The following is a 15,211-nucleotide window of genomic DNA, read 5'->3' as shown; positions in this document are numbered from 1 at the left end:
GAAGAACTTCTGTTTTGGCAAATGCGAATCAGTTTACAGATCTGTTTGCAGTGTAAGTGCCTAGAGAGCTGGACTGAGTCTAATCAGCTGAGAGAAATAAGTGAAGTTTGGACTGTGTATCAGTATAGGCAGTGTGATGACTCATAAAAATATCTCATTTAGTACTTCACATCTTTTTGAACCTCTTGTTTACTGTGTTAAGCATACCCAGTATTATCCTGTGGTTAAAGCTTGATTTTGTAAATTTTGAACTAAAATCAAATCTGGGTTTTTTTTCTGAAAAATGTTCTTACTGAAAATGCATTACAGGTTGCAGTTAATGGGACCAAGTGTAAAATGCCTGTATGCTTTTTGAAGATTCTGAGTGACTCAGTGACAACCGGTTTCCCTGTGCCTTTATACAGCCAACACTGTATAAATCTCCAAACCAAAAAAAATGAGCATCTGAGAATTCCTTGCACGTGCATGATGACATATCATACAGGACTGCTGGAAAAATGTCTTGCAATTACCCAAGGAGTGAAGCAAGCCCTGCTGTCTCAGATGAGGTCCAGGTGCCCTGTCTCTGTAAGGCACAGGAGGCCTTTTGCCCACAGGTTCAGAAATCTGCAGCCGAGGTGATCTCTGTGCTCCAAGTGCAGGTAAACGCTGTGTGAGTGTACATACGTGGTCATGTTACCTTTGCCAGCAAATTCAGCTTAAAAAGTCCCCATCTTTGGCTACTTATTCCTGCCTCTGTGCTCCAAGGTTAATTTTTAAACCACTTCAGGTATCCCCATAGAGAGTTAGCAGGGCACAGCTGTGGAGGGGGTGACATGGTGCCAGGGCAGAAACGAGTGGCCAAGAAACGTGAGCAGAATGTGGGGCTTTCATCAGAAATGCTGCCCACTGTTTTCATGTGCTCAGACACACCAAAGCCCAAAAGCCAGCCTGTGACGTGCTTTTCTTTCCTGACAACAACAGGTCAGGAAATAATGCAATATCCTTCCACACTAAGCACTTTCTGTTCTAGTAGCCTCTCCTGTAAATTGCCATGTTGAAACTGTTACATACACTGAAAACTTTTAAACCTATTTTAAAAACTTCTAGTGACATTTATTTATATAATTAAAAATACTAATATTACCCAAACTGTAACAGTTACAGATGAAATAGGGCATACTGCAAAACGTGTCGTCCCTGGGAGGTAAATTTTGCTATTGATTGCAGACACAGCTAAAATAGAATACATAATATCACAGATAACCAGGTGTCTACTTAGTTGCTACAGACTAGAAGTAACTGAAAAGAACTCAAGTTTAAGATGGAAAGTACCTGGTGGTCAATGAACGTCTTAAATAAGATCCCTTGAAGATGTAGTCTGAATTATTGAAATACGGAGTTAAAACTCATAAAACTATGTTCTGCTGTAATGTTTTATAACAAAAGAATATTTTATGCTCTCATGTCTCAGGCTTATATATTTTAGAGTGGCAATGATTTTGAAAGGAAGCCCCAACAAAACCATCTCAGACCAGTGGTGACATCTCTGTGTAAAATAATCATCCAATAATATATAGTTAAGAAACCTGCTGGGGGCACAAACAAGGTAACTTGAGTTTCTTCCAGTGATAGAAACAGCAACCTGTTTTAAGTACCTTTTTTAAAAAAAAAAAAAAAATTGTTTTTAATATTTGGAGGTAGAAACAAAGGCAAATACCAAGATGGAAAGGGTTCATAACCCCATGGGTGTGACCTTCGGGAGCTTACTCACCTTACTTACCTCCTCTAAACCTCACTGAAGTTGCTCTTGTGAAGCAGGTGCTACTGGGACAGAGCTACCAGCTAAGGTAAAGATTACACTGGAATTAACTGGGTGTAATCTGGTGCTCCTACTTCTAAACACATCCTTAGTTCCTTGACTTGAAGGATTTGTGCATGTGAATTTTAAAAGAATAGATGGAGTCTTGTACCAGTTTTAATAAGAAAGGCAAGAGGATAAAAATAAATTTGAGATTCTAAAAGACGAAAGCTGAGCGGCAATAAAAATAGATTATAGGTTATAAAGGTCAGTAAACTAAGTTTCTACATTTTTTGCAATTATGCAGTTAAGTCTTTTTGGTATGGAGAATTAAGAAGCAGATGAGCTCACACTTTTGCATCATTATCTATAAACACTTCTAGCAGTGTAACAATTTTTAGTATATATTTTTGTGTTGAATGTAACAATTTTCAGTACATATTTTCATTTTCTGTATGCATGCCCTTCTCAGTAACAAAAATGAGTCATGATAATTTCCTGTAGTACTCATTGCAATGTCTGATATTTGTGCTCAAGAAACTGTAGAAGTGATCTCACCTTTCAAAACTATCTGGCTTAGAAAGCCACACCTGCAGCCTCGTGTACTCCCCATTTCCGTCCTCCTTACAGTGGTGATTGTTTGGGTTTCAGAGAACAGGTTTGTCACTTTGTATCTTGTGCAAGGGTTCCTGGAAAATTTCTGGGTTTGAATAGAGAGTTGTTTGCCAGAAAGGTAATTAAATGAATCAATTTTGTTAAGCTGGCCCTGGACTGCCTTTGCAAACCACTCAGTGTCTGTAGAGTAAGGAAGCCTGTGTGCATTCGCTCTTCACTTTTACGTTCTAAAGTTGCCTGTGCAGTTAATTTTTGGTGCATGTTGCTTGTTGTCTGGGCAGGCATTTTTTAGGGTGAACTGCTAGTCATGCTCTCTAAAGGCTAAATATGATAAATAGGAATTCTAGATCAGTGGAGCCTGTGTGGTGCTGTCTGCAGTGTGGCTTTGTGGGGCTGGAATCACATCAGCACTGAATTTGTGCCTGCTGAAGCCTCACCGCTGTCTTTGATTATTTTAACAGTCCTCTCTCTACCAAATAAACCTGGAGAAAGTAGAACAGTTCCGAACATCTGACATTTTGACATCCAGTGGCTACTTACCAGTGAAGCATTTTGTAAAACCAGCCCTGCTCAGCTGCAGTGCATTGAAGTTTACAGTCCCGTTCACGAAATGTCTGAGATGGGAAGTAGAATAGTTACATAACGTTTCTGTAATGAAGTTCTGTAATAAATTAGCTCTGCTGCCGTGAAGCACTACTAAAACTCACAGATAATATTTTCTTCAACAGTAGTCTCAGATTTTTTCGCTACACAATTACACAGATGACAAAGTTTCTCCAAGATCTGGTCTAAACCATGGAGATGAGTTTCTTTTTATAAGGCTATCCCAAAATGATAAGCAAAGAGACTAGATTTCAGCTCTACAGTGATACATTCTTTAGGTGTTTTAAGGCTGAAAATAATGTTGCATTGCCACTGCAACCTACTTTTACTTCTATTTCTACATTTCCCATTTGCTTACAAGTTGAAGTAATATTCAGGCTGAACAGAAAAAAAGCCCTTGCGCTGTGTTAAACCTAGTACTATTTTTAAGGTGTCAAAAAGGAAATAACAATGAGTTTTAACAGCAGGAGTTGAGACAGGCCACCTGTATGAACCTGCTGGGTTTATTCCCATTCTGAGCATGTCCAGCCGGAGTGTACTTGAGGTATGTGCTTTAACCTCTTAATGAGAGGTGAAGTACAGATTTTGGGATTTTGTCTTTGTCTAATAGTTCCAGTATGTGAGAGGCAGTGAGCTGCTGGAAGACTCTCTTCCCTGTTTATTGAGGAATTGTCTGCAGTGTTTTCAGAAGAGGCACTGCAGTGATATACAGCCCTTTAAAGAGTCAGTAGGTACCAAGCTTTAACTCTGTGGAAGTGGGAGGAAGATAAGAATCATTACTAGGCATCATCACTGCATTCATTTTTTCCTTAGGGACTTGATTCATCAAGACACTGAATTCTGCGTAATTTTAAGGACATGGATTTCCCACAGCTTTCTGTAAACCACTTTTTTTACATCTTGAGGTAGAAACAGATGCTTTCTTCTCTTGTGGTTTATATGGTGAACTCTAATTTTCTCTTCCTCTTTTTTCTTTGCTCCTGAAATGCTGAAATCATGTGGCAACTACAAATACAGAACGTACATTATCAACTAAACTGGATGACATAATGGATAATAAATTGGCCTATTTATAGCTAAGCATCCCAAGACTACCTCATAGGGCAGCAAAACTGTCTGCTATCTCTGAAAGATCTTACATGAATTGTTCTCTTTCTGAGCCACACACACCACAAAACCCACAGGAAGTTGTCTCTGTAGTGGCTGCGGTTCTGCAGTTTCCTTCTTCCCCATCTTTAAGTGGTCAAAACATTTCTTAAAAAGTTAAGTCGACACAAAGTAGAGAATAGACTTCCTGTTCTTGCAGTGTAACAGATACCCATGCCCTCAGAAAGGAGGATTCACACATCTGACTGTCCTTCTGTGTCCTTTGAATCAATGTAGGGCTATGGTTTGAACTTATTAAATAATAGTTTTATTTTTAGCTTTCCTACCAAGAAAATATAATAGTACTTTTTTTAGACATCTCCCAATAGCAGTTATTTAAAGGATGAGTAAAGCTGTTGCTTTTATTCAGCCCTTGACTTCCAAGACAATTTTTTATCTAAAGATAGGGGTTGAAGATGATCCTGTTTTCAGGACCCACAAGGGTAGAATCAGAAATATGCTTCAAAATTCTGGTCCCTTAGCTAACAGATGGGAGTTGCTATGTATCTGTATCTGACTGAATGTACTATATATAAAAGGCATATATATATATGTATGTATGTGTACACACACCTAAACACTAACACATACATCTCTCATGCTATATATCAATATGTGGATATAAATATAAATCTTTCATTAAAGATTTTTAAAGGGAACACATGAATACACTGGAATCCTAACAGTCTTAACAACATATAACTTGCTCTTTCAGACATTAATTTTGTAATATTTATTTAAAAATAATAAAAAAACCCCACCCAAGATTAAATAGGACTATAAAATTCAAAGTTACTTGTACTTAAGATAATTCCATGTTGACTTGACCAGCATTTGATTTGGCATTTTCAGTACTGCTGATGGTAGATTTGCTTGTGAGCAATTTGTTAATGAAGAGATGCAAAAATTCTCCTGAAGGAAGAATTTCAAAGGACAGCAACGTGATTCTGCCATTGCTTTGTACAAAAACAAGCAAAACCGTTCATTAAAAATAATTTATGTCTACCAAAAATTTATGCATTTTACCAATGCTAATAGAATAAGATGGCATTTCTGGCTCCTCTAATTTTGTATCAAGAGTAGAGATGAAGATTTAAATAACTGTTGGATAGAAAGAGAAGGAAGAGGGAGGGAGGGAGGGAGGGAGGGAGGGAGGGAGGGAGGAAGGAAGGAAGGAAGGAAGGAAGGAAGGAAGGAAGGAAGGAAGGAAGGAAGGAAGGAAGGAAGGAAGGAAGGAAGGAAGGAGGAAGGAAGGAAGGAAGGAAGGAAGGAAGGAAGGAAGGAAGGAAGGAAGGAAGGAAGGAAGGAAGGAAGGAAGGAAGGAAGGAAGGAAGGAAGGAAGGAAGGAAGGAAGGAAGGAAGGAAGGAAGGAAGGAAGGAAGGAAGGAAGGGAGGGAGGGAGGGAGGGAGGGAGGGAGGAAGGAGGGAGGGAGGGAGGGAAGGAATCTCCTTAGTCTCTGTGGGCCAAAAGAGTTATGCATATCCAGCTGTTTTAAACCCCTAGCAGAAGTCCTTCCTTCTTAAATGGTTTCTTTCCTTGTTAAATTCAGTATATGGATTGATAGCATTTTCTCATCCAGTGTAAGATGGTACAAAAATGGCACCTCCATCTTCGGTGGAACTTTCTTCACTTCATATTTTTCTTTCACCTTTTTATTTATTCCCCGTCTTTATCCCAACACTTTAATAACTGCTTTTCTTTCCCATGGTCCTTCTCCCTCATTTTAAGGAATCCATCTCCATCTCTGTTTGCATGCCTTCAGTCCTCTTTCATTCCCTTGCCTCATCTTGGTTGATCATCTTTGCTCTTTGCAGCCTGTCCTCCTCCCCAGCCTGTAGGTCTTGTAACCCTCCCCAGAACTATTCAAAGAAAGAAAGATGAAAGGGAACGATTGTTTTACCCTACAGTTTATCAGGTCATCCTCCCCTGAGTTACTTTTCATGCGACTCCACACCTTGAAATCTTCCCCCTCCTTCCTGTTGTGATCTCAGCCTTTTCCTTCCTGCCTGCTGTGGTGAATACTGTGGCAGTGAAGCATGTGGGCATAAAACCCGTCACATTCCGCCTTCTGCATGTGTAGATAGAATTAAAAAAAAAATCTGAGGCTTAGTTACATCTAGCAACTAAGAAATCAGAAACGTGCTGTAGTGTTTTCATGGAAGGGGCTCTGGCAGGAGGCCACGCTGCAGCACGGGAGAGCTCCCGTGGAGCCGGGTCCCCCCGGAGCTCGCACCGCGCCCGCCGCTCCAGGGGCAAGGGAAGGGCGAAGCCGGGTGTTCGGGCTCTCCGGGAGCGGTCAGGTGTCGGACAGCCGGGGACGGTGCTGGCAGAGGTCCCTGGAGGTGTGAGGCTGTCCCGGTGTGTGCTGCGGAGCGGTCCCGGGGCTCTCCCTGCCCTGCAGCCCGCCCGCTCCGCGCCGTGGTGGAGGAGTTGGCCCTTCCCCCTGATTTCGGACTGCTGCCTTGGGAATTGGCTTCAGCTATTTCCTGGAATATGAATTTGTTTATTTTCGAAAGAGAACAAACATAAAACTCATACAGTAGCTTTGGGTAGAGCGTTTCTTGGTGGAAGAGTGATTTAGATCGTTGAATTATTGCCTCTTTTTAAGAATTTAAGTAGTTCTGGAGATTGCACGGAGCACAGAAGCAGCTGGTAGCACGTAAATAGTACAACTGCGAGAAATTTGTGGCCCTGATACCATGGCTTTTACTGTCATATATATCTCATGAAATGTTTGCAAAGTGAGTGCAAAGTACTCCCATTTTGGTTTGGGATTTTTCTCACCTACTTTCCTTTCACTGGAACCTTATGTACCTGATTAGTCATGCCACTTGGGCTCTTATCTAATTCTGACGAGTAAATTAAGTAACATCATAAACTATGGACCACAGTGACGTGTCTAATCAATAGAGTGTGCCAACTTTTCAGTGGGGTTTGAAGCCCTTTAATGGGTGATGCTTCTGGAAGTCATTTGGTTAACTTATGACTTGGCCCTACAAAATTAGGGGGTGTGCTCAGCTTTCTACGCCATGAGCCATCTCAAGTCAAAACTCCAGCTGCATTTTCAACAGCTTCATCGTGCATGGGTTGGGGATCCAACGCCCAAAAGTAAAATAATATATTTAAAAGCCTTTCCTTTTAAATAATAATAAAAAGGCGGTATTTCTCTTAGTGCTTAAGTAAATACTTACTTTGTAAAAGACGCTAAAAACGCTTTGTCTAAAGTACTGGGAAAAGTTTATTTTTCAAAGCCACAGGCAGCAGTTCATGGTGCTAAAGGAAATGCTAAGGCTATGCAGTCACCACCTTAAAGCAAAGCAAATCTCCCAAGTTGTTTTCTTTTTGTGTCTTTATTACTTTTATCTCAAGAACAAAATGTACAATTAAGGAACTCGAAAGCGAATGTCCCGCCCCTTCAAACAATGGGCAAACGCAAAAGCAGGTCCGAGCCCGCGCTGATCGACATCCCAGTTCTGCGGCCGGCTCCAGGGGGGCGAGAATTCTACCGCGAGCGCCGCGGAACCGCGCGCCGCGGAGAGCGCGGGCACGGGCCCTGCTGAGCGCCCGCAGCCGGCCCGGCCCGGCCCGGCCCGCAGCCCCCGCAGCGCTCGGGGCGGTCCCGGTGCCGGCGCCGGTGCCGGTCCCGGCCTGCTCCGCTGCCCGCGTTCAAACGCCCCCCGCGCTCCCATAGGCTGCGCCGGCCCGGCCGCGCTCGGCCCCCGCCGCCCCGACCATGGCGCGGGGGAGCCCGGCGGCGAGCGAGCCCCGCGGGCGGCCCCTCACCGCGCCGCGCCCGGCAGAGCCCGCGGGGCCGGGACCGGCCGCTCCGCCGCCGCCGCTCCGCCGCCGTCCGGGGGTCCGGGTCCTCCGGCAAAGCGGGGGCAGGCGGCGGCGGGGCGGGCGGTCCCCCCGCGGCGGGATGGGCCGTGCCGGCGGTCGGACATGTCGGTGGCTGCGCGGGGGGAGAGGCACGAGGCGGGCGGGCGGCGCGGCCGCTGAGCGGGCGGGCCCGGGGCCAGCGCGGCCGCTCCCGCGCTCCGTGCCCCGGCGGCGGAACCCGGCTCCGGCGCACCGGGCGCCGCGGGAGAGAGATCGCACTTTTATCAAACTTGAGCCTCCGCTCCCCTTCCTCTTTCTTCCTCTCTCCCTCCTCCCCCGTCCCCGCCCCTTCCCTGCCGTCCTCCTCTTCCTCCTCCCCCCCGCGCCCTGGGATGTTTATTCGGGCGGCTGCGTGAGGCGCGGGCGGCGGCGCCGAGTTTCTCTCCCCCGGCCTGAGGAGTTGCAGGCGCGCACACGCTCGCCCGGCTCCGGGGGAGAGAAGGAAACAAAATGTCTGCCAGGGCCGCGGCGGCTTCCACGAAGGTAAGGCTCGGCCCCGGGGCGGCCGCGTTCCCTGCCCGCTCCGATCCTGCGGTTCCCCCGGCGCGGTTTTTCCACCGCCCCACCGAGCCCGCAGCGCGGCGGCCGCGGCTTTACCCCGGCCCGTCCCGAGGGCACGGGCTAGCGCGGAGCGAGGAGGTGGGCGAGGCGGGCCGGAGCCTCTCGGCCGCCTTCCCCGCAGAGTTTCCCTCCTGCCTGCCGGGAGGAGGGACGCGCAGGTGGCCCGCACCCCCCCGGCCCGGGCCGCTGCCCCGCCGGCCGCCCACCTGTTGGACGTGCGGGCCCCGGGCCCGGTGGTGGGACGGCTGCGGCAGCCGGGCCCTGCCCCCGGGAGAAGCCCCCGCGGTCCCGGCGGTGCGCTGGCCGTGCCCTTTTGTTCCAGTCTGGAGCCGGGTACCAATTAGGAAAGGTTCAACCGGGAGAGTCCAGTACTGCAGGATTTTTTCTGTGGCCGCTGAATCAGTCGGGGATGATTGTTGCTGACATACGGTAAACAGCTTTGGGGCGGCAGTAATCCGTCAGAAACTTGTGCCGGTCCTCCACCTGATCCGTAGGTGTTGCCGGTGCAGGTGCACGTTGCGGGGTGTGTACTCTGACCTCCCCCGGCACGGCGCGGCGGTGAGTAACGCCGGGCGGCCCCGGGGGAGAGAGGTGGAGTTAGGAACGCTCAACAGGTTATTTCTCCTTCGTGTAAAATTAAAGGTTTGCTTTGAGACTAGTTTGAATTTGAATTTCGAACTAATTTTTAGCTTGTGGCGCCTGAGTAGTTGCTCCGGCTTCAGCGCGACGAGTTCCCGCGGTGTGTGTTAGCTGGTGTTACCGGAGCTCGGCTTAGTGGTGTTTGCTTTCGAGTGAAACTATGTGGTTTCGGTCTGATGACACTTGCTGGTATGCACTTACTCAGAAGTGGTATTCTACAGGCTAAAGTAAAATGTACACCTTGCTGTGTTATTATCGAAAAGCTTCGGTACTTGAGATACTAAGTAACAAACTTACTACTGTTGTAAGATGGTGTTAGCTGGCGATTTTGCCAACTCCAGAGTTATATTTTCGAGGTGTGCTCAAGGCAACCCCAGCTTCCAGCGTGGAATTTAAAAAATTTAAAAGCTAATGTTGACTACTGAGTTTTATGCCTCATTTTAAGTAAGCTTCCGGAGGTATTGTATAACATTTTAACATATATGCAAGCACATTTCAACAATGAATTGGTAGAGTAACTTATTTTGGGTAATATTTCAGACTTCTGATATCACCTAGCTATGGACACAGATAAAACATACTTTTTAGCCCTTTTCAAATGCATTTATATTAACAACAAATATGAGTTGAAGATAAATGTTGTCTTTAATAGTGCTGTGTTAGAATTCTGCTGTATGAGGGATTGTGAGAAATTCCATTAACTTAAATTTTGGAGATTTTTTTGTGTGTGTGTGTAAAATCGGGGTATAAAATTCTCATTTCTGGTTCAAAACGCTCTTTTAAAATACAGCTATTTTGTGAGGCTGCGGACAATTCTGCCTTCCACGCATGTATGTACTGTCTTGAAGTGTTTTTCTATTTTTAAATACGGAATTGTATTTAAAGTTGCAGAAGTGTACAGAAAGTGTATCTGTTTTGGCTGTAGATTGGTGTACAGACCGTGTTAATTGGAAGTTGTATCTTGCCATAGCAGTTATTTGAAACTCCTCCTGCTCATGGTCATATCACATTGGCCCTTGGAGCTTGCATACATGCATACAGTATCAGCCAAACTAATTATACTGAAAGGTATGTTAATTTAAGAATGTTGCAAAATATAGTCTCACTGGGGTTTAACTCTTTACTGGGGTGCTTTCGGATCTGTGGAAGTCATGTAATTGAAATAGCATATCTTTCTCGGGGAAAAATAATTTTGTAAGTCCTGTGACTGTTTCATTGTCAAAACAGAGGTGCTTTCAGTAGATGGATAATGTTAATTGTATTTCATCCATTAGTTCCTGGGCTGTTCTCCATGTAGTTTGAATAGCTACAGACAAGGAGTTAAAAAAGTACTTTGGAGATACTAAAATATTGGGGGATTTCTGTGTTCACATTCCAGATCTTTTTTCCTTTCATTACCCCTTTGGACATGGTATCTGGTTGCTCATTTTAGGAGTTGTAATGCATTAAAAAAGCCTCTGTGGCTTTCTCTGATGGTTTTCTCTTAACATTTATTTAATATAATTTTGAGCTTTGTGTCCATATCCACAGTTACCTTGGCACACTGGACCAGGCAAAAACCTAAAAATGAAAAAGAAAAAAAATATTTTTGGTTCGCTGACTAATTCGTATTTGTACATGAGATAATCTTGGCTGCTGTGATTGATTGTGTTACGCTGTGCTATCAACAGACTTTAACAAACAGTTTCACTGCCTTTCAGTTTTGATTACTTAACTTTTCCTCCTGCTATGCTGTAAAAGAATGTGGTTTTGTTAAGGTGTTACATGCTAGTTATAGCTGTTGGTAATATACAATAGAAAATGGTGGAGAAATGAAGACTTGCTGGAAGTTTAATCTGGTGGTGGCTGTTACTGCAAAATTTAGGGAGCGTAATCTCTTCTGATGTCTTTTTGAACAGTACTAATGCGTGCTATGAGAATGACTCTGTCAGGGTCTTAGTAATGTGATGTAAACTTTCTTTCTGCCTGTAAATTGGAGATTCAGATATAGTCCACACTAGTAAAAAAAAACCAAACAAACTAACCAAACAAACAAACAATCCCAAAAAACTTTTAAATTATAAATGTGGAGACAGAACTTAGTGAATCACTAAGTCTTTTTGAATGCTGAACCTGAGTTCTTGAGAATTCCTTCTATTTTTAAATACATTCGTGAAGAGAATTTCAGTCTTTCACCTCAGTCATGTAACTAATTGAATTTTGGTTATTCTAACTGGCTTTCTAGCTCTAGGCATGTATCTGTTAACCACCCCTTGAATCAGGAGCTGAGAACACGACTGTGTTAATGGTTCAGGACATGCTGATTGCAAGGACTCCTTGCTTTTCTCTTTTATAGGCAATGACCCGTGGTTTCCATAAGTATGGGTTAGCGTTGTACCCAGAATCTTACTTGGAAACACCAATGGGTTTGTTTCTCATGGAGCATGTATATGTGCAAATGTTTTTAATGTGTTTTTTAATTCAGTCTGTGAGGTAGCTAAGTTTGGAGCAGTATTTTATTTTTCCCATGTAAGTCCATATATGGGCGCTATAAAGTGAGATCAGTTTTTCTTTGGTTATTAGTGAGATTCTTCAGCTGGAACAACAAAGAAATAAATACATAGAAGACATATATGGGAAAGTAACTGAGAATGCAGCTTAACCAAAGAATCTACCTCCTATATGGGAAAAAAGAGCCTTTAAAATACTGAATTTAATTTTGCTAGTGTTTTTGTAAGTTGTATTTGGACCTTAGGAAATATTAACTTTAATATTCTGGTAGTTATTTTTCAAAGAATAATTTATATGACTAACTTTCAGGCTTGGATTTTCTTGAGTTCATTGTTCCGGTTAGGACTATCAGCAGCTTCAACTACCTGATGATACTTCAGGTGCATTTTTCAGTGTGGCTTGGGCTGCAATGTGAGAGGAGCTGCAAGCTCCACACTCTGTAGGTCATTATGAAGTGTATTCTGGAGTTTGCTTCTGGTTCAACATGCAGCGTAGAGATTACTGTAATGTAAACAGAGCTTGAAATCTGTTGGTGCCTGGCAACTGGCTCCACCTTTATAGAGTGGAAAATCAGTAAGACCTTATCAGTGACCAGCTAGCTAATCTTTGTGTCAAGTAAAACATCTAGAAATGGGTTATTGTATATCATAGGTATTCTAACATGTACGTTGTGCTACTGCTTATGAGAATAGTTACTTCTATCTGTGCTAAAAAAAGCTCAAAACATAGTATTTTGAATTTGTGCTTGAAGTCGAGTGGTTATTGAGCTTGAATATATGTCTGTTGACACTGCAATGTACCAGTGTTGTCAAAACCTCTGGGTACTTGTGAAAATACTTGTTTTTTAACTGCTTAGCTTAAGGTACTGAGTTGGAAACTGTAACTAGTCGACTACTCAAGCTCTGAATTGTGCTAAAATACGTGGGTTTATTACTTGAAGTGCTACGCAAAAGTATTGTTAATCTCAGGTCAAAGCGCTCATCCAAAAGCTTTGCATCAAAGCTGAAGTTCTCACCAAGGACTGAAGTGTTCACCCATTTTTTTTGCCTGTAAGCTTTCAGTGTGAAATAGGATCCTCCTTTCTGTTTTCTTCTCCTGTCCTCTCTACCCAGCGGAAAGGCCATGTCTTGTGTACACACTGGAGTGGTGGGGGAAAATCTGATTAGTCACAGTACGGGGGGAGTAAAGGGGTGTACGTGTCCATTTCAAACTTAATAGTCCCAATATTTGGTTTGTAACACTGTCAAATTCTAAGTGTCAGTTTGAGTTAAGGGATGGTATTTGAAATAAATGCTTTTATGTTTTTGTTACGGATTAAGAAAGACATTTGCCATTTATATCCCCACAAATATTTCCGTGTTATCATGGTATAAATACAACAGAAATAATTATCAAACTATGCCCAGTGCTTTCTCAGGCAAATATATTACTAATGACTTCTTCACTGAATGTACTGATTAAGCAAACAGCCGTAGGGAAGTCTTAAAATGAATTCCATGAGTCTGTGCAGTGTATTTATGCTGAGTCCAAAAAGTCCTGAAATGAAAACACTGTCTTGTCTTATAATTATGCTATTTTAGGGACAGATTATTCAAATATGCGCTGTACAGTCATAAATAGTAGGGGTGCTCTTGTTTCAAGGGGCTGTGACGTGCTTGAGTGAAGGATCTGAGAAAATGGAGGGGCACGTTCAGCTGAATACTTCAAGTCCAGCGTGGATCCCTTGGAGGCTGGAGGGCAGTGAGTGCTGCTGAGGCCAGCAGTGTGGTGACTTGTCCAGGGACAATGGTGTCTGCTTGGTTATCCATGGCGTTTTCCTGCTATGGTGCTCTTAGTCAGCTTCTTAAGCCGCAAGCTCTGTGGACTGTTTGGGTTATGTGGATGGGCTGCTGCAGGGTTGGAGAACTGCCCCAGTGTGTGCAGGATTGGGCACTTGGCTTTTGTTTACTATTCCGGACTCTGTAGGGTCTTCAGTAGCTCTTTAGACGACTTTACTGCATTTGCACATCAGGATTTATTTAGACACTTGCACAAATGAACTGTATTGACGGTGCTAAAATTTTAAATATTGCCTGTACATTAAAAAAGAGTGTATTTTCTCAAGAGTATTTGGTAATCTCTAATAGGATTCTTGTTTCCTAATCCATTTTAAACAGATGTTCTGCCCTTTTGTGGTGGGGGAGGGCAGCCTAAATTCACTAAGATGATAGCAGTAGGGAGTGTTGCATTGAAGAAGTTCACATTCTTAGGAGAAGTGGGCAAATGTGACCTTTTTGGCCTACATTAACTCATCATAAGGTGTATGGTTAACTTCCCATAGCAGAGGAAGCAACAACAGGACTTGGTATGGCTCTGATGGCCTTTTTGTCTCCCCACCCCCCATATACAAAGTACTGATATGCTGAAAATAGAAATTGAGCAAAAGTTTGTTTGATTTGTAGTTCCCAAGGCTTTTCCCAGTAAGTACTGCACTGCGGAGCAGCCTTCTGTCTTCCTCACATTTGCCTTTTACATTTGACTTCTTCTTAGGAACTTAATTATGAAATATTCCCCCCACCCCCCCTCCTAAAAAGGCGGTAATTAGTTTTCAACTTGTGATCCTTTGGGACTGTATGGGCAGTTCCGAGCCTAGTTTGAATGGGCTCCAGTAACAGTGTCTTCCCCTCTGCCCCACTGGGTCAGCAATCACTTTAACAGATGGCCCCCTTCTCTGTATCCAGCTTAAAAATTTTCTTGTGAATATTAAATGGACCTGTTCCAGCTATCTGTGCTCTGGGCTGGTGACTGTTTCTTAGGATGTATCCAGATGGGAGATAGAATGAGCAAGGTGCTTGGAGACTTGTTAATACACTTCAGAACATATGGTCGAGCGTTTGGACACGGCTCTGGGAGGTGAGTTTGTTAGGCTGAAATAACATCCACTGCCCATTCCTGCAAACCTTCTTGGGCTTTCTTTAGGCAGCCGTGGTGCTCTTGCAGCAGCATTAATGACTTAGTTATATTCACCAGGAATTCAATAACACAGAAATTACTACAAAGTAACTTGTGGTTGAAGAGACACCGCTCAATTTTTCCAGTTAATTAAAAGGAAGTAATAACCTTAAATTATAACCAGAAGCAGTAGCATAATGAAACAGGATAGATTGTGAAATTTGAACAATGATGTCAGTTTTTTCATTACTTAAATTACAGCAGTGGTGACATGACTTTCACAAAGGACTGACCTGGCACATGTTGCTATTAAAAGGTGTATGAAAACATTTGAAAGTTAAAAAAAAAAAATAAAAACCAAAACAAAGAATGTGTAGACAGATGCTTTCAGCTTCATTGAAAATATAATAGGCATAAATTATGTAATCTAAAGATTTATTGGTTTTAATGGAAAGTACAGTTGGAATGACTGTAGTTGTATAGCTCTAGAAGTAACTTGGAGATGCTACTTGACAATGTGGTATCAATTAATTAGTTAGTTGCTATTTGCATGGAATCAGGATAGT

At 43.3% G+C, this 15,211-nt stretch overlaps 1 protein-coding gene across 11 annotated transcripts in view; it reads left to right on the top strand.

Moving 5' to 3' along the window:
• Positions 1 to 15,211, top strand: part of TJP1 (tight junction protein 1) — a 159,296-nt gene that overhangs the window by 83,029 nt on the left and 61,056 nt on the right. For 4 of the 11 annotated variants that reach the window (XM_040077655.1, XM_040077654.1, XM_040077653.1 and 1 more), the window contains exon 1: positions 8,196 to 8,507. The exons of the other annotated variants lie outside the window; for them this stretch is intronic. In XM_040077655.1, the coding sequence (XP_039933589.1) occupies positions 8,475 to 8,507 (33 nt within the window). In that variant the 5' untranslated portion in view covers positions 8,196 to 8,474. Of the gene's footprint in view, positions 1 to 8,195; positions 8,508 to 15,211 lie in introns of those variants that run through there. 11 annotated transcript variants of the gene reach the window in all.

Source organism: Hirundo rustica, chromosome 13 (assembly GCF_015227805.2).
Source record: "Hirundo rustica isolate bHirRus1 chromosome 13, bHirRus1.pri.v3, whole genome shotgun sequence".
Taxonomy (NCBI): domain Eukaryota; kingdom Metazoa; phylum Chordata; class Aves; order Passeriformes; family Hirundinidae; genus Hirundo; species Hirundo rustica.
The sequence above is the reverse complement of the archived record's forward strand: the minus strand, read 5'-3'. Positions and strand labels throughout refer to the sequence as shown.